This window comes from Macrobrachium nipponense, chromosome 11 (assembly GCF_015104395.2).
Source record: "Macrobrachium nipponense isolate FS-2020 chromosome 11, ASM1510439v2, whole genome shotgun sequence".
Lineage (NCBI taxonomy): Eukaryota > Metazoa > Arthropoda > Malacostraca > Decapoda > Palaemonidae > Macrobrachium > Macrobrachium nipponense.
The window spans coordinates 51394139-51414136 of NC_061087.1; the positions used below are offsets into that span (position 1 = coordinate 51394139).

At 41.1% G+C, this 19998-nt stretch overlaps 1 protein-coding gene across 9 annotated transcripts in view; it reads right to left on the bottom strand.

The window, feature by feature from the left end:
• The window catches only part of LOC135205820 (cell cycle checkpoint control protein RAD9A-like), a 434453-nt gene that overhangs the window by 130445 nt on the left and 284010 nt on the right, over window positions 1–19998 (bottom strand). For all 9 annotated transcript variants that reach the window (XM_064237070.1, XM_064237038.1, XM_064237049.1 and 6 more), the window contains one exon: window positions 18081–18252. In XM_064237070.1, the coding sequence (XP_064093140.1) occupies window positions 18081–18252 (172 nt within the window). The remainder of the gene's footprint in view (window positions 1–18080; window positions 18253–19998) is intronic.

Sequence of the window (19998 nt, forward strand, 5' to 3'; positions counted from 1 at the left end):
CTTGCGTCAATTTTGGAAGGAGCATTTCGACACTGTCATATGCATCCGACTCATCGATCAAGCTTGGCAGGAGGTTTCGAGGCGAACCTTGAATTCTTCGTGGAGGAAACTCTGGCCTGATGCCGTATCCGCCCGAGACTTCGAGGGATTCGACGTGGGCGAAGCTGGTGCTGCTGAGTCCAAAACAGTTGATGATCCCGAAACTGTTTCCCAACCAGATCTTGACGAGATCGTTGCACTCAGAAGGAAATTCCTAGGAAATAAATAAAAAACCCATTATACTGGAATTTCAGCAGAATCACCACAAAAAAAGTCAGAGTGACCCAGGTTTCAAAGGTATGTATTGAAAAGGACTACTATCTATATTGATGAAACTAAACAAATTGGACAAAGTGTGATGCTACTTGTTCGTCAGCCAATGTAGTTCCACCTTGGATCCCAATGTTGTCAAGATTGTGTTCCTGCTTGAAGAGCATAAAATATCCTCAACTTCCCTTCAATCCAAAGAGAAAAAAATAAGGGCTAAACTCCAAGCTTTATTATGAATGACTATTGTTGAATTTAGAAAGGTGGTGTAGTATTATTATTTGTGGTAGGTCCTAGCTATCAAACTATTTCTTTATGTTGTTTTCTAATGTTAATGTTTTGTAGCATGATTGTCATAAGTTATGTGCTTGTGTTCATGTGTGCATGAATGTTGTTAGTTATTGTCTGTTTTTCTGTTACAGATGTGGTAGTTTGGTAATGTGTTGAATAAAGCTTGGAATCTGTCACCAAGTGTTTACTTTCATTACAATTTATTCAACACACTACCTATCATGGCCAAGCTGCTGAAGCCGTCCAGACTGGACACAGATCCCAGCTCACCCACTGCAGCCAAAGAGTGGAAGCACTGGCATAAAACATTCACCAACTTCATAGAAGAAAGTGGAGATGCTGCACCAGACAAGTTGAGGGCATTAGTGAATTGTGTGTCCCCGAGTGTGTATGAACTCATTGAAGACTGTAGTACTTTTGAGAGTGCAATCGCCAAACTGGAGAGTGCTTATGTCAAGTTGCCGAATGAAGTTTTTGCTAGGCATGTTTTGGCGACACGACGACAGCAGTCAGGAGAATCCCTTGATGAATTTCTGAGGGAACTACATAAGCTAAGCAAGGATTGTAACTTCCAGGCAGTCACAGCTGAGCAATATCGGCAGGAGCTAGTACGTGATGCATTTATCAATGGTATTGCCTAAGCATTTATTCGTCAGCGCCTACTAGAAAATAAGTCACTGAACCTGGAGGCTGCACACAGTCAAGCTCGTACGTTGGATCTTGCCCAGCGTAGTGCCGATGCGTATACATCTCCACCCATTCCTCATACTGCTGCTTTAGTTCCAGAGTGGCAGGCACAGCCCAGAGGTGACCAGCAGCAGCAGCCAACAAAAGAAGAAGCAGAAAGAAGTTCACAACATAAATCCTGAAGGATTTATGTTGTGATGTTATCTTAGGTTATGACTTTCAAAAGCAACACCAGAGCGTAACTTTTCAATATGGAGGGAATAAACCAAGTTTAAAGATAACTGGAGCCAAACCTGTCTGTGTATTAGCAACAGCTGATATCGATGAACCGTCATTGTTTCCAAACTTGCCTCAACAGTGTAAACCCATTGCAGTTAAATCTAGACGCTATAGCCAGGATGACCAGCTGTTTGTAAAAGACCAGATATCACATTTACTATCTGAAGGTATCATTGAGCCAAGTATATCCCCCTGGAGAGCACAGGTTGTAGTAGTCAAAGATCCACTTGGCAGGCACAAAAAGAGACTTTGCATTGATTATTCCCAGACCATTAACCAATACACAGAACTAGATGCATACCCCCTCCCAGGGATAGAGGATATGGTGCATGACCTTGCAAAATATAAGGTGTTCTCCACATTTGACTTAAAGAGTGCATATCACCAAATCAGCATTAAAGAGAGTGAGAGGAAGTACACTGCTTTTGAGGGTGCAGGGAAATTGTTTCAGTTTTGTAGGATTCCACTTGGTGTCACGAATGGTGTAGCTGCTTTCCAAAGAGCTATGGACAAACTAGTTGAAGATGAGAACCTCAAAGATACTTTTCCATATCTAGATAATATTACTATAGGTGGATTAACTCAGGCTGAACATGATGAAAACGTTCAAAAGTTCTTGGATGTGGTTCGGAAACGGAAGATCACCCTAAATGAAGTGAAATCGGTTGTGTCTGTTCCTACAATCAATGTTCTAGGGTATTGTGTCGGTAATAATGTGATAAAGCCTGACCCTGACAGATTACGTCCCCTTCAAGAATTACCGCCTCCCACAAATATGGGGTCTCTGCGAAGAGCTCAAGGGTTGTTTGCATATTATGCCAAATGGATCCCTCGTTTTTCTGATATGATTCATCCCTTAGTGAACACAAAAACTTTTCCACTGAGTGAGCCAGCACTAGCTGCTTTTAACTCCTTAAAAAAACAACTTATGGATGTTTCACTACGGTCTGTGGATGAGAGCCTTCCCTTTGTTGTGGAGTGTGATGCTTCGGAAGTTGCTGTTTCAGCAGTCTTAAACCAGGGTGACCGGCCGGTAGCTTTCATGTCAAGAACGCTCCAGGGTAGTGAGTTGCATTATCCAGCAGTGGAAAAGGAGGCTACCGCTATTATTGAAGCTGTTCGCAAGTGGAGCCATTTCTTAGCGAGACGACCTTTTACTCTGATTACTGATCAGCGATCCGTGATGTTCATGTTAGACAGCAGGAAGAGAACTAAAATAAAGAATAACAAGATACAAGAGTGGAGGTTGGAGCTGGCATCGTACAGCTATACCATACAGTATCGTCCTGGGAAACAGAATATTGCACCGGACACCCTGACTCGTGCCTATTGTTGTTCTGTTTCTTTAATGTCGAATCTCACTGACATCCACAAGAACCTCTGCCATCCTGGGGTCACTCGTCTTTTGCACTTTGTGCGATCCAAAAACCTCCCCTTTTCAACAGATGACGTGAAAAGAGTGTGTGCTTCTTGTAAAATCTGTGCACAACAAAAACCGCAATTCCATCGTCCAGGAAAAGGAGTCCTCATAAAGGCCACCCAGCCAATGGAACGTCTTAGTATTGATTTCAAGGGGCCTCTGCCCTCTACCACGAACAAGAAGTACATTCTTACGGTTATTGACGAGTATTCACGTTTCCCCTTTGTGTTTCCCTGTCCAAACATGCATTATAAAACAGTGATCAAATGTCTTGAATCTATCTTTAGCCTTTGTGGAATGCCTAGTTTTATTCATTCAGATCAAGGTCCTTCTTTCATGTCCCAGGAACTGAAAATGTACCTTTCTCAGAAAGGGGTTGCAACAAGCAAAACAACACCTTATCATCCGATGGGGAACGGCCAGGTTGAGAGATACAATGGTATTATTTGGAAATCTATTCTTTTAATACTTGAAACTCGTAACTTGAAGACTCAACACTGGGACATAGTACTTCCTGAGGTTTTGCATTCAGTTAGGTCGCTCTTATGTACAGCAACCAATGAAACCCCTCATGAACGTTTCTTTAGGTTTCAGCGACGCTCTAGTCTTGGAAGTACATTACCATCATGGCTTTTGACTCCTGGACCCGTACTATTGCGACGACATGTTAGGTCTAGCAAACATGAACCGTTAACTGATCAGGTTCAACTCATGAATGCAAACCCAATGTATGCAAATGTCAAATATCCAGACGGAAGAGAATCAACTGTGTCTACTCGTGACTTAGCTCCAAGTCCTGAGGGTGCAATGATTCCTGTACACCAGGTTGAATCGTTAAGAGAGATGGAGTCCCCAAATACACCTGGAGTGCAGGATGCACAAACTCATGTTACACCTGAAGTGCAGGATGCACAAACTCATGACAGTTCACAAACTAATGATAACCGTGATTCTCAGGTGCCCAGTGAGCCCACTGAGCTAAGAAGATCCACTCGTGTGTCAAGGCCTCCTGATCGCTACGGATGGGATTAAACCAATACATTTGTTTAGTTTAACAGTGAAATTTTCTAGGAGGGGAGAATGTAGTATTATTATTTGTGGTAGGTCCTAGCTATCAAACTATTTCTTTATGTTGTTTTCTAATGTTAATGTTTTGTAGCATGATTGTCATAAGTTATGTGCTTGTGTTCATGTGTGCATGAATGTTGTTAGTTATTGTCTGTTTTTCTGTTACAGATGTGGTAGTTTGGTAATGTGTTGAATAAAGCTTGGAATCTGTCACCAAGTGTTTACTCTCATTACAGGTGGTTTCCTGCATATTTACTTGAGAGAAGTTTTCTTATAGTGTACCTGAAATAGCACTGCCATTTTCTTTCATACACTCAGGTTCCAATGTTTTTTTTTTGTTTTTGTTTATTAAGTGTTTCCTCCTGCTTTTCTTACTTGAAGTGTATATTGAAGTGCAAGTAATTTAGTATTTGTTATTTACAAGTCAACACATTTATGAGTATGAATTTAGCAACTAATTTTGCGCAATGTACCTGTTATTATGTTTACTTAAGAGTTAAGTTGTTCTAACAAAATTAGAGTTTCACAACAAACACATGGTGTTTTTTTGAGCCAGGCGCTCTCCTCAATTCCTTTACCTCCCTGCACGATGTGGGCTTAAAGAAACCCCCACATTTTGGTGCCCAGATCCTGTGAACACTCCTTCTAAGAAGATAGCTAAATAAGTTGTGCAGTGAAGATAATGGAGAAGTTAAAGAGGACAAGGATGACATGTCGAGGGTGGGTGACGAGAGCTTCCAAGGTTCTGAGTGACCTTCTGGAGTCCTCTACCACAACCATTAGTCAATTTGAGTACGCCATCAAGGAATACAACCAAAGACTAGCTAAGTTGGATGAAGTCCAAGAAGCAATAGAAATTGATGTAGCTGAAGAAGAACTAGAACAACTTTTGGATGAAGCCCATGAGTTTAGAACAAAAAGTGTGCAGCCTAGGATACAAGCTGAAGACCAGATAAGGAAGTTAGCAGCAACAGCGGGTCCTGGTTCTAAAGCTGGCAGTATAGTAAGTGGACAGTCTTCATCTCAAGAATCAGATGTCACCAACGTCAAGTTACCCAAGCTGGAACTGCCAAAGTTTAGTGGCGAAGTGACCCAATGGCAGTCCTTCTGGGATCAATATACTTCCCACATCGATGCCCAGACCTTCCAGTGATCAGTAAGTTCACCTATTTGCTGTCTTTGCTGGAGGGAGATGCCAAGAATGTAGTGAAGGGACTAGCCCATACCAGTCCTAATTACCCGGTTGCTTGCAATTTACTGAAGGAACGCTACTACAAGCCAGAAAGGATTATTTTTGCTCATGTCCAGGCATTGTTAAATGGTCAGGTCAACATTAATGTCAGCGGACCAAAGGGTGTAGCACAGCTGTGGAAATTACGAGATGACATTCTAATACACATCCGCAGTACGGAGGCGCTAGGCGTCACTGGAAAACAGTGTGAAGTGTTTCTTACACCTATCATCCTCTCTCGTTTGCCCAGTGAACTGCGGCTAGAGTGGGCCAGGGATGGTGATGATGAGAGTGATTTAGATTGGTTATTGACATTCTTAGACAGGGAAATTTCAAGATTAGAAAGGTCTGACGCCTTTAAGGGAAAGAGTAGTAGTGAAGAAAAGAAAATTGAAAGTAAGGGTTCTAAAGACAAGGTGTACTCAGCCACAGCCCTTCATGCTTCGTCCAAGCAAGAAAACATTAGGTGTGCAGTTTCTGTGGCAAGAAACACAAATCAGAAAACTGTTTTGGTGTACTAGAATTAAGTGGAAAAGAGCGAGGTGAAAAAATAAGTTGAGGCCTGTTTCAAGTGTTTGAAGAGTGGACACGTCAAGAGAGTGTAAAGCTCGTACAAGGTGTACAAAGTGTAACGGTGCCCACTCTACCTTAATGTGTGGTGTTAGGCTGGAAATTAACCTAAAGAAGGAAGAAAGTGAAGCAAAGGTAGGTAGGTGCTGTTGGCAGTGACAAGCCTGGTGATGTGGCACTTCTGACAGGGCAAGGTGGTAACTGTACCATTTTGCAGACAGCCAAAGTTCAAGTGAGTGGTAGTGATGGTACTGTTGTCACTGCTCAGGTCATGTTTGATAATGGTGCAGACAGATCATATGTTAGTAGCAAATTTGTGAAGAAGTGTAAACCACAGTGGATCACTAGTGCACCTATGCCATATTCTAGTTCTGGGGGTCATAGTAGTGGAAAAAATGAACACAGAAATGTTTATGAGTAAAAGTTGTGGGACTCTGACAAGAAATTGGTACCTATCATTGCTGCGGAGATTCCCAAAATATGTCAGCCCTTGGTTAGGCCTGTTGTACCATATTCAGTGCTTAACTCTTTTTCTCATGTTGCATTAGCTGATGATTACCACCATGATTCTCCCATTGAGATTGATATACTGATTGGTCTAGATTTCTACTGGGCACTGATTTCTCCTGTAGATGCCTTCCAAATTAACCATGTTGTAGCCATGAAGTCTGTCTTTGGTTATGTCTTGAGTGGCAGGCTGCATGAAACCACTCGCACTTTTACGTATTCTGTACCACAATTATTGTGTATCTCCTCTGTTTCAGATTCAGATCTGTGTAAGTTTTGGGATCTGGAAACTGTAGGGGTTAAGCCTAGGGAACTTGTTGAAAGTTATAGTGAGACTAAAGTTTTCAAAGAATTTGAGAGTACTGTGAAGTTTGTGAATGGTCGCTATGAGGTTGCACTGCCATGGAAGGATGATTCTGCTAAAGAAAACTTTTAATAATGAAGTCATAGCCCATAAAAGGTTAAGTAAGCTAATGGTTAAGTTAGAACAAAATAAGGAGCTTAAGAAAGAGTATCAAAAAGTGTTTGATAGTTATGAGTCTGATCACATGATAGAAGAGGTACCAAGACAGGAAATTTCAGGTGTGAATCCTGTGTACTATATGCCTCAACGTCCAGTAGTGAAGTTAAGCAGTTCAAGTACTAAGATAAGGCCTGTGTTTGATGCCTCTGCCTCTTGTTACAATGGTGTATCATTGAATGACTGCTTGTCCTCAGGCCCCTCACTCAACCCTGACTTGGTTGAGATGCTCATTCACTTTCGTCATTGGCCCATTGCTGTTACAGCTGATATAAGAAAGGCATTTCTGCAAATTAGTGTACAAGAGAAAGACAGAGATGTTCATAGATTTTTGTGGCCAAGAGACGATGGTACAATACGGCACATGAGATTCACACATGTGCCCTTTGGTAACACAGCGAGCCCATTTCTGTTAAATGCCACTATCAAACATCATTTGGATAAGTATCCCCCCACTAGTGTAGCGCAAGATTTGAAGGCTAACATGTATACAGACAATTGGTTGAGTGATGCGGATTTTGCTGCAGAAGCAGCTGATAAATTTTGTGAAGCCTGTAGCATTTTTGCTGATGCTAGTATGGACCTTACAAAGCTTGTGTCAAATAGTTTGCTGATTACTTCTCAGTTATGTGACAAGGTACCCTTTATAAATTCTGATGAATGTAATACTGTATTAGGCCTTAGTTTCTCCTTTGATGGCATAACCTCAGATTCTATTGTAGAAGTAGTCTCTACTAAGCGAAGCATCCTTAGTGTGATAGCTAAGATTTTTTACCCTTTAGGATTAATTAGTCCATATGTTATGTATGGCAAGATACTTTTTCAGGAACTCTGGAAACTGGGTCTGACTTGGGATCAAGAAATGCCATCAGAGTTGAAGCTTAAGCTTCAGAGATGGCTCCTTAGTAGTCAACATTTTAAGAATTTTCAGATAGATAGATGTTATTTTCCACAAAAAGCCTGGGAGAAGCTTAGTCATATGGAGCTACATGGGTTTGGTGATGCTTCTGAAAAGGGCTATGGGGCTTGTGTGTACCTGCGAGTACCTGTGGAGAACAGCTCATATAAGGTGGCATTAGTCTAAGTCAAGAGTTGCACCCATAAAGACAATTACATTGCCGAGGTTAGAACTCATGGGATCTCTTTTGTGTTCAAGATTAGTCAACTTTGTGAAGAATGCTCTCAACCTAGATAACAGTGTTAGAGTTAGGTGTTGGACAGATTCCACCATTGCTCTGTCATGGATTCAAGGAGATGCTAGTAAGAAGGACATATTTGTAGCTAATCGGGTAAAGGAAATCAGAGAGTTAACACCTCCAAGTTGCTGGCAACATTGTGGAAGTAAGGACAATCCAGCTGACTTGATAACACTTGTCTGTTGGCGGACAATCTTGTGGATAGTACTATGTGATTCTATGGGCCTAGTATGTTAAAAGATTCCCTATACCAGGAAAGGGAAGGTAACACAGTTGTTAAAGATAAAGAAGAAATAAGCACAGAAAGTACTGTTGCCTGTCTCAATGTACAAGGAGTGCCAGAAAACCCTTTGATAGATTTAGATCGATTCAGTAAATTAAGCAAGGTGTTTAGAGTTACAGCATATGTCTTAAGATTTATCAGAAATTGTAAAAATAGTCAAAACAAAGTGGAGGGCCCTCTCATTACTGAAGAGATTGATTTTGCTAAATTGAAGTTGATTTACTGCATCCAAAGAGAAGTGTTTTCTGTAGAAATAAAGGCACTTTTAGGTAACAAGGCTATTCCTCAATGATCTAAATTAAGAAATCTTGACCCCTTTCTAGATGATAAAAGATTATTAAGAATTAAGGGTCGTCTTGAGTTTTCTAACTTAGACTATGACACTAAACATCCTATCATAATTCCCAAGGGTTAATTTGCTAAGTTGTTTATCAGATTTCAGCATGAGTTTTTGAAGCATGCAGGTGTGGATACTGTAATTTCATCCCTACGGAATAGCTTTTGGATTATAGGAATGAGGAGATTAGCTAAGACAGTAATGAAGGAATGTTTAAGTTACCATTGGCATGATTCAAAACCTTGCAGTCAACCTGTGGCTCCATTACCCAAAGAAAGAGTAAGGTCTTCTCCACCCTTTGATGTAACAGGCTTAGATTATGCAGGCCCTCTCTTTTGTGCCGATTGTCCTAGTAAGAAATTTTATGTATTGTTGTTCACGTGCTGTTGTACGAGCCTTACACCTAGAGCTTACAGAATCTTTATCCTTGTCTGACTGCTTATTGGCTATAAGAAGATTTGTTGCCAGGAGAGGTTTACCTAGTGTCATATACAGTAGTACCTCGAGATACGAAAGGCTCAGCTTACGAAAAGTCCAAGTTACGAAAGCAAAGTCGAAAAATTTTACTGCTGCTCTACATACGAAAAGTTTTCAAGATACGAAAGGTTTCTGAAAGTCCGAGATTCGCCCCATAACAATTTTGAAACTTGCGCCGCACGCCGCCATCTTAGTTATAGTAGACTCGCCACCATCCTCCTGCTCTCCCATTGGTTCCTGATGCTAGCCAAGCCATGAGATCCTTCTCTCTAATTGGACAGCATCCCTCCCATCATGCATCTTCTATACGTATGTGTTGGCGTGTCTTAGTTCGGCCACTCCGCACCCGAAACTTTACCGTACGCAATCAGCATTCGTTCACTCCAACGATTTTTGTTTAGTAACGTAAATTCGTTAGTGATTTCGTTGCAGTACATATTATCGTGTTGTGCGAAGACTGTATTGTGTAACTTTACGTAAATTAATGTAGTCATGGGTCCCAAGAAAGTTGAAATTCACGGAAAGAAGCGCATGCTCTCTTTGGAGACAAAGATGGAGATCATAAAGAAGTACGAAGCTGGTATGCGATTGAGTGTGATCGCAAAGGAATATGGCCGTAATCCATCGACAATAGGCACCATCCTTAAACAGAAGGATGCCATCAAAGCAACTACACCATCGAAGGGCATCACTATTTTGTCCAGCAAAAGGAGGCACGTGCATGACGAGATGGAACGGCTGCTCCTCGTCTGGATAAAAGACAAAGAAATCGCTGGCGATACAGTAACAGAGACGGCAATCGCTCACAAGGCCAGTGCTATTTTCAGCGATTGATTGCGCAGGCGGAAGACGACGGAGGGGAAGGGACTTCAACGCCAACCCCAGAGTTCAAGGCTTCGCATGGCTGGTTCGAGAAATTCCGTAAACGGACTGGCATCCATTCGGTGGTGCGTCATGGGGAGGCTGCCAGCTCGGACAGGCTTACGCTCGCACTTTGTTCCAACGCCAGTGGGGATTGCAAGGTGAAGCCCCTACTGGTGTATCACTCTGAGACTCCTCAAGCCTTCAAGGCCCACAAAGTGTTGAAGGAGAAGCTTCCAGTGATGTGGAGGGCTAATGCAAAAGCCTGGGTAACAAAGCTTTTGTTAACCGAGTGGGTAAATCTGTGTTTCGGCCCGACTGTGAAGAGTTTTTTGCAAGATAAGCGCCTCCCCCTGAAATGTCTGCTGGTGTTGGACAATGCCCCTCCCCACCCTCCTGGCCTCGAGGAAGATATCCTAGCGGAGTATTCCTTCGTTAAGATTCTTTTTCTTCCGCCCAACACCACCCATCTCCTCCAGCCCATGGACCAGCAAGTGATAGCGAACTTTAAGAAGCTGTACACAAAACATTTTTTCAAAAGATGTTTCGACATCACCGATAATACAAACCTCATCTTGCATCAATTTTGGAAGGAGCATTTCGACATCGTCATTTGTATCCGACTCATCGACCAAGCTTGGCAGGAGGTTTCGAGGTGAACCTTGAATTCCTCGTGGAGGAAACTCTGGCCTGATGCCGTATCGCCCGAGACTTCGAGGGATTCCACGTGGGCGAAGCTGGTGCTGCAGAGTCCGAAAACAGTTGACGATCCGAAACTGTTTCCCAACCAGATCTTGACGAGATGGTTGCACTCGGCAAGTCCATGGGGCTGGTCGTCGACGAGGACGACATCAACGACCTTCTCGAGGAGCACCAAGAGGAGCTTACGACGGATCACCTGAAGGAGTTGGAGGCCATGCAACATAACGTCGTTCAAGAGGAGTTCTCTAGCAGCGGCGATGAAGAGGAGGAGCCTATGACAACGGCAGAAATTAAGGAGGTCTTAGCCGCTTTTCATAAAGTGCAATCGTTTATCGAAAAAAAGACACCCCGAAAAGGCTCACACAGGTCGTATGCTTGCGCAGTTCGATGACGTTTGCCTGAGTCATTTCAGGAACATTGTGAAAAGTAGGCAGAAGCAATCTTCCTTGGATCGTTATTTTTTAAAGAGGCCTTCAGCATTAGCAGGAGTAAGCAAAAAGGAAGAACCAAGTGATAAAAAACAGAAAGTTGAAAGCAAAAACAGAACGTTGAAAGTGGTGATGAAGTTGAAAAAAAAAAAAAAAAAAAAAAAAGCCTACGTAAAAGTAAAAAAAAAAAAAAGTTAAAAAGTAAAAAATAAAAAAAAATAATTTTTTTTTTTTTTTACGTAATTTCTAGATTTTTGTAAGTTAAGTGTTACAGTTTTGTTAAGGTGTTTCGTAAATTTTAGTTTTATAGTTTTCCTTAAATTTTTTATGTGTTTTCGTAAAGTTAAGTGTACGTACGTACGTACGTTATCTGCCGTTTGTCCTCCTCCTCCTCTGCCGCCACTTTCGGAGATAGCCTCACTCGAAAGGTAAGCTTCCACATTTTACGTTACAGTAATAATATTTCTTGTACACTAATATACACTTTATTTACAGGTTTTGGATTTTTATTCTTAATTTAGGTATTGAATGGTCCAAATTGTTATAGTATTTCATTGTTTATAGGTCAATTTAGCTTTATTATGAAATTTAGTGGGGTGTTTTGGAGGGCTTGGAACGGATTAGCCATTTTATAGTAAAATGTGTTTGTTTCCAAGATACGAAAAACTCATGATACGAAGGCCGCCTCGGAACGGATTAATTTTGTATCTCGAGGTACCACTGTATTCAGATAATGCAAAGACTTTTGTAGCTGCTAAGTATGAGGTACAAAGGATGTATAGCCACTTGGCTCCCAAATGGAACTTTATAGCCCCTCGTGCTCCCTGGTGGGGCGGCTGGTGGGAGAGGCTCATTAAGTCAGTTAAGCTTGCTTTGAGAAAGACAATAATAAATCTGAACTATGTAAGTAAGAGTGAATTAGAAACTATACTAGTAGAAATAGAATCATGTATTAATTCTAGACCATTGACTTATGTGAGTGATGAACCTGATTCCATTCACTATCTCACTCCCTCACATTTTATCCTAGGGCGAGCCCCACACTGTAAATCCTTAATAAATGTAGAGCCATGTAATGTGACTTCCAGGGACTTGAATGAAAGAGAAGTTGTAAGAAACCAGAAGCTAGAACATTTTTGGAAACTTTGGAGTAACAATTATATAACTAATTTGCCTCAAGTTGTAAAAGGATTCAATAAGAAATGTGATTTGTCTAAGGGTGACCTTGTGTTGATAAAAGAGGATAACATTATGGAGGAGTAATGATAGTTTATATTTGACAACATCTCCAAATATTGTGTGTGTGTGTGAGAGAGAGAGAGAGAGAAAGAGAGGAGGAGAGAGACGAGAGAGAGAGAGAGAGAGAGAGAGAGAGAGAGAGAGAGAGAGAGAGATGGTGGAAGAATGAATGGGAGTGGTTAAATGGCGGTCGGAAGCATGTCTGTTGTGGCGCTCTGTAGGAAGTCAGTGGAAGTCTGTTGAGTCGTAAGGAGTGAGGAGTCTTGTGAAGTTAGTGTCGGTTTTGGCAGCAGTTATCCTTTGGTGTTCAGTTGTTTTGGTGTTATTTGATAGATTTTGGGGTTGTGAAGTTGTTGTGCATGTGTCTGTCTGGTTGTGGTGAGGTTAAGGAGGTTGGTGGTGCATTTTCGGTGTCTGTGAGTGGTGGTTAGGGCAGTGTTGGTTTTGGCGGGTTGTGCTTCTGTAAGTCGTGTGGTTGTCGTGTTCTTTTGGGCTGTTGGTGTTCGTCTGCAGTGATTTGTCAGGTTATTGAGTTTTAGTGGGGTTGTGGGTCTCGGGTGGTTGGTTTGTGTTTGGTTGTCGGCGGTGGTTGTGTGTCGGCTAGCCTATAGCCTATATCCAGTGGACAGCACAGCCTAGCCCTGAGTAGCAGAAGCCAGAGGTGAGTACCTGTTTGTGTTTTTTTGTTCTGTATGTAGATATGGGTCAATTGTCCTGCTGTATTTTGTAGTGTTAGTGGAAAGTGTGATTGAGGGTGGGTTTTTGTAGCCAGACAGGTTAAGTTTATGTGGGGGAGATTTGCTGCTTTCTCATAAGCTTGTGATCCCGCCACATTATTCCTAGATTGAAGTGGCCTCTTGGGGTTATTGTAGATGTGTTTAAAGTAAAGATGGATTTGTAAGAAGTGTAAGGCTCAAAACTAAAAGGGGAGAGGTGACTAGACCCATTCAAAGATTGTATGATCTAGAAGTAGGTAGATCTGAAGATTTGATTACTGCTGATGCATCCTGTGATGATCTTGATAGAGATGTATGTGATAATCCTCAAATGCTCATGCATACTGTGAGTGATGATTATGTACTTCCTAGGTCTAAGTCTGGTAGAGTAATTAAGCCCCCTACTATGTTAGATTTATAAAGTCACTGTAAATCATGCAGTTGTGCATGTCAGGTAAAACTTAATGTGATTGTTAGTTTGTAAAACTACAGTACTAATTTTCATTGGGGATTTTTCTGTCAGATATAAGTTAGATAAGGTCTAAGTTGTGCTCTTTAATAGGTGGCTTCGTCCCCTATTGCCGGGAGAATGTTGAATTTAGAAAAGTGGTTTTCTGCATATTTACTTAAGAGAAGTTTTCTTATAGAGTACCTGAAATAGCACTGCCATTTTCTTTCATACACTCAGGTTCCAATGTTTTTTTTTTTTTTTTTTTTTTTTATTAAGTGTTTCCTCCTGTTTTTCTTACTTGAAGTGTATTTTGAAGTGCAAGTAATTTAGTATTTGTTATTTACAAGTCAACACATTTATGAGTATGAATTTTGCAACTAATTTTGCACAATGTACCTGTTATTATGTTTAGTTAAGAGTTAAGTTGTTCTAATAAAATTAGAGTTTCACAACAAAAACATGGTGTTTCCTTGAGCCAGGCGCTCTCCTCAATTCCTTTACCTTCCTGCACGATGTGGGCTTAAAGAAACCCCCACAACTATCAATACCATCATGCAACTCAAACCAAGATAATGAGCTAGTGTAGCAATCTTTTAACTTTTTTGTGCCATTTTAACATAGTCATCTTGTTTTCCAGTGGAATAGGATTATGCTTACCAGCACTAGCGCTAGAAACTTGCTTCAAAGCCAGGGCACTTTCATTGTGAAGACAAAAATTCAATGCAAATATGACACTACAAAATAAGCACACATTTGAAGTTACCATCAAGAGTTAACCCTTAAGAGCCAGGCTAAAAAAACATATGCAGCACCCCAGGCTGGAGAAACTTTGAGGACGGCCAATTTAAGAAAAAAAACCACATCAATGGAAAGAGGAAAAAAAACCCACATCAATGGAAAGAGGAAAAAAAACCACATCAATGGAAAGAGGAACACATGCAAATACACATTTTGTAAGAAATAAAATTCTAAAAAATCTCCCTACCTTCTACAAGAATTGGAAATTACTATATTTACAAGCCCTTGTGGGCCTCTTTTACAAGACAATCATAAACTGTACCAAGTTATACATGTTTTTTCTAATAAATCATTTTATTTTATTTTGTAAAATTATAATTACAGCTCACACAATATTAAAATAGATAAGAACTAAAACCAGTAACAAATTCTGAGTATATCTGTTGTAAAATATTTACGCAAGTTTACTCAGATTGAAGATGCAGTAACTTTTGGATTATAGTGGCCACCCCCTATTCGCATTCTCAGCATTTGCAGACTCACTTATTCTATGGAACATATCTGCCCATTATTTGCAGGAAATCTGCATATTCGTGGTATTTTTCTATAGGAAATATCCACAAATTACAGTGGTACCTCAAGATACGAAAAGCTCAACTTACGAAAAACTTGAGATACGAAAGCCAATGCGAAAAATTTAACGGCTCTACATACGAAAAGTTTTCAAGATACGAAAGGTTTCTGAAAGTCCGAGATTCGCCCGGATAACAATTTTGAAACTCGCGCCGCGCGCCGCCATCTTAGTATTAGTAGACTCGCCACCATCCTCCTGCTCTCCCATTGGTTCCTGATGCTAGTCACCGCCATGAGATCCTTCTCTCCTATTAGACAGCATCCCTCCCATCATGCATCTTATACATACGTGATGGCGTGCCTACCTCGGCCACTTCGTACCAGCATCTTTATCGTACGCAAGCGGCATTCGTTCGGTCCAACGATTTCGTTTAGTAACGTAAGTTCGTTAGTGATTTCGTTGCAGTATGTATTATCGTGTTGTGCGAAAACTTTATTGTGTAACTTATATGTAAATTACGTACAAGATAACGTAGTCATGGGTCCCAAGAAAGTTGAAATTCACGGAAAAAAGCGCATGCTCTCTTTGGAGACAGAGATGGAGATCATCAAGAAGTACGAAGCTGGTATGCGATTGAGTGTGATCGCAAAGGAATCCGTCGACAATAGGCACCATCCTTAAACAGAAGGATGCCATCAAAGCAACTACACCGTCGAAGGGCATCACTATTTTGTCCAGCAAGAGGAGCCATGTGCACGACGAGATGGAACGGCTGCTCTTCGTCTGGATAAAAGACAAACAAATCGCTGGCGATACGGTAACGGAGACGGCAATCGCCCACAAGGCCAGTGCTATTTTCGGCGATTTGATTGCGCAGGCGGAAGACGACGGAGGGGAAGGGACTTCAACGCCAACCCCAGAGTTCAAGGCTTTGCATGGCTGGTTCGAGAAATTCCGTAAACGGACTGGCATCCATTCGGTGGTGCATCATGGGGAGGCTGCCAGCTCGAACACGAAAGCGGCCGAAGCATTTAAGAAAACTTTCGACGAGATGATGACCAAGGAAGGCTACAGTTCTCAGCAGGTTTTCAACTGTGATGAGACTGGCCTTTTTTGGAAAAAATGCCTCGTTGGACGTACATCACGGAGGAAGAGAAGAAGACTACCCGGGCATAAGCCTATGAAAGACAGGCTTACGCTCGCACTTTGTTCCAACGCCAGTGGGGATTGCAAGGTGAAGCCCCTACTGGTGTATCATTTCGAGACTCCTTGAGCCTTCAAGGCCCACAAAGTGCTGAAGGAGAAGCTTCCAGTGATGTGTAGGGCTAATGCAAAAGCCAGGGTAAAGAGGCTTTAGTTCACCGAGTGGGTAAATCTGTGTTTCGGCCCGACAGCGAAGAAATTTTTGGAAGAGAAGCGCCTCCCCCTGAAATGTCTGCTGGTGTTGGACAATGCCCCTCCCCACCTCTGGCCTCGAGGAAGATATCCTAGCGGAGTATTCCTTCGTTAAGATTCTTTTTCTTCCGCCCAACACCACCCTTCTCCTCCAGCCCATGGACCAGCAAGTGATAGCGAACTTTAAGAAGCTGTATACGAAACATCTTTTCAAGAGATGTTTCGACATCACCGATACCACAAACCTCACCTTGCGTCAATTTTGGAAGGAGCATTTCGACATCGTCATTTGTATCCGACTCATCGACCAAGCTTGGCAGGAGGTTTCGAGGCGAACATTGAATTCCTCGTGGAGGAAACTCTGGCCTGATGCCGTACCGCCCGAGACTTCGAGGGATTCGACGTGGGCGAAGCTGTGCTGCAGAGTCCGAAACAGTTGGTGATCCGAAACTGTTTTCCCAACCAGATCTTGACAAGATTGTTGCACTCGGCAAGTCCATGGGGCTGGTCGTCGACAAGGACGACATCAACGACCTTCTCGAGAGCACAAGAGGAGCTTACGACGGATCACCGAAGGAGTTGGAGGCATGCAACATAACGTCGTTCAAGAGGAGTTCTCTAGCAGCGGCGAGGAAGAGGAGGAGGACCCTATGACAACAGCAGAAATTAAGGATGTTCTAGCCGCTTTTTCATAAAGTGCAATCCGTTTATCGAAAAAAAAGACACCCCGAAAAGGCTCACACAGGTCGTATGCTTGCGCAGTTCAATGATGTTTGCCTGAGTCGTTTCAGGAACATTGTGAAAAGTAGGCAGAAGCAATCTTCCTTGGATCGTTATTTTTTAAAGAGGCCTTCAGCATTAGCAGGAGTAAGCAAAAGGGAAGAACCAAGTGATAAAAAACAGAAAGTTGAAAGCAAAAAGGAAGACCAAGTGATGAAAAAAAGAAAGTTGAAAGCAAAAAGGAAGAACCAAGTGATAAACAGAACGTTGAAAGTGGTGATGAAGTTGAAATTCTGTAAAAAAAAAAGAAAAAAAAAAAAAAAAAAAAAAAAAGCCTACGTAAAAGTAAAAAAAAAAAAAAAAAAGTTCAAAATAAAAAAAAAAAGAAAAAAAAATTTAATTTTTAGTTTTTTGTAAAGTTGAGTGTTACAGTTTTGTTAATGTGTTTCATAAATTTTAGTTTTAGTTTTCCTTAAATTTTTTATGTGTTTTTGTAAAGTTAAGTGTACGTACGTACGTACGTTATCTGCCGTTTGTCCTCCTCCTCCTCTGCCGCCACTTTCGGAGATAGCCTCACTCGAAAGGTAAGCTTCCACATTTTACGTACAGTATATTTCTTGTTACCATGTACACTATTATAAACTTTATTTACAGGTTATTTTGCATTTTGTTATTAATTTAGGTATTGAATGGTCCAATTGTTGTATTATTTCATTGTTTATAGGTCAATCTAGCTTTATTATGAAATTTACTGGGGTGTTTTTGGAGGGCTTGGAACGGATTAGCCATTTTACATGTAAAATGTGGTCCAAGATACGAAAACCTCATGATACGAAGGGCGCCTCGGATAGATTAATTTCGTATCTCGAGGTACTACTGTACTGTATTTTCATATCAATTTCAGGATTAAATGCACTTTTTGTTTCATATTTCTATTTATGTAATGGTCAATATTTGTGAAGCAGCAATATTTTTACACATGGTAAAACAAGAATATAGAACTGAACAACTACAGTAAATCATCATAATCAGTCATTACAAAAATATTCTTAAAAGTCTGCCAATAGGTACTGTCAACTATTACCTTCCAGGAGCAGAAAAATGTGAGGATACTGGTAAATTAACTGGTTCAGCAAATGTCAGCACAGCTCGTAATTCTTTCAGACAAAATGTAACTTCACATTCTGCAGATATATCATATCCATCAAACTCCCCAGCTTCCATTGTCAAAACTGTATGTATTGCTTTCAAAGGATCTGAAAAAAAAAAATTTAATTACAAAAAAGAAAAACCAAAAACAAGAACTACTGTCTGAGTTGCAGAATGTCATAACCTTTAACACAAGTCTAGACATGGAAATGCATTTCCAATTCCTGGAATAAATACAGCTTTAAATTAACTGCAGAATAAATACCTATGACAATCCATAAATAATTTTAGACATGAAAAACTTTGTCAAAATGACATGAAGCAATACTGGACTAATCCCAATGCAGGGAATGGGGAATAAGTGTAGTAATTCATGTTTCATGTGCCATCTTGAACAATACTTACACTTTGGGCCCCATAGTAGCATCCCAGCAGGCAGGGCCCTAAGTCTTCTTCCTTCTTTATTAGAACACCAATAAAGAAGGAAGAAGACTTAGAGCCCTGCCTGCTGGGATGCTACTATGGGGCCCAAAGTGTAAGTGTCCAGAGACTTGTGGGCTAGATCCCTCAGGTAGAAGGAAGTGAAGGTGGTCTGGTGCTTCCAAAGGCCTGCCTTTAGCACCTGCAGGAGGAAGTGAAATCTCTTGTATGCGACCAAAGGGCCTTGATGTCAGGGGCCTTTACTTTTGCTGGGGACTAATGTCCCTGTTGGGGTTATAGCCCTAGAGATGACTTCTCTCAGGAGACAGTATTCTTGAGACCTACTTGGTCATTTTGCTCTTATGACTAACATCCTTTTATGGGTCTCAAGGATGCTGCTTTCTTTCAGTATTACCTTAAAGCTCTCTGTGGGAAAGTCATCATCTCCTTATTTTCAATGATGTCCAGCAGGGAGGGAATCGAGAATCATTCAAATCTCAGGTCAAGGACTGCAGGGGCAGGAAGACCAACTTTTCGGGTGAACAAAGACATGAGAAGCCATACAGCTCTCCAACACTCTTGGCAGAGGCGAGTGGCAGGAGGAATACCATCTTCAAAAGGTATATATATTTAAATAGTGGGGTTGATAACCTTAGCTCTTGCCGGTTAGAGACAGATGCAAACGCTAAATTCCTTGGAGGAGCTGAGATAAAAAAACAAATAGAAAACACATTGTGTGCATAATAGAGGTCATTGATGCATTCCAGAGACATGAGTTAATCACAGGAAAAGTTACCTAGTTACATTGTATTTGTGTATCCATACGTCGGTTAGTGGGCATACATTCATACATCTGTAAGTCACAGAAAATGAGTTATAATCTCTTGTATGACAATTAAAGGTTTACTCCTTGATATTGTTTGATCGTGTGTGGAACACGCCCCAGAAGAGCCGTTCGGAGGTCCATCGGAAAAGGTAAAAGTGAAGTGACATTAAGTTTAGTTCTAGAGAAAGGGGAGTCTGATGTGACACACATTTTATTGACGAATTTTAATGTTTAATTGTTGGATAACTATATTGTCATTTTCAGATGGATTCGAAGTCACCATATAGAAAAATGGGTTTTCTTTAGACTTGTATTGACTTTTGATAAGCTATGAATTCTTGGACAGAAAGAGATAAGAGGGGGTTCCTACTTCAATATGATTTTGGAAAGAATATGATAGTTTAACGTTCTTTTTTGAGACATTTCTTAACTCATTTATTCCATTTTCATGTTAGCTATTTTTGGGTAATAAAAAGTATATTTTTGTAATAGTGGGAGTTTGCATTTACCTAGAGTTTGCTATTTGATTTTCAGCTAATTTCAGGGGTGGCACTCAAGCATGAAAGGTAGGTCACGTTACCCAAGTTAGGAGATCTTTCCAATTGTT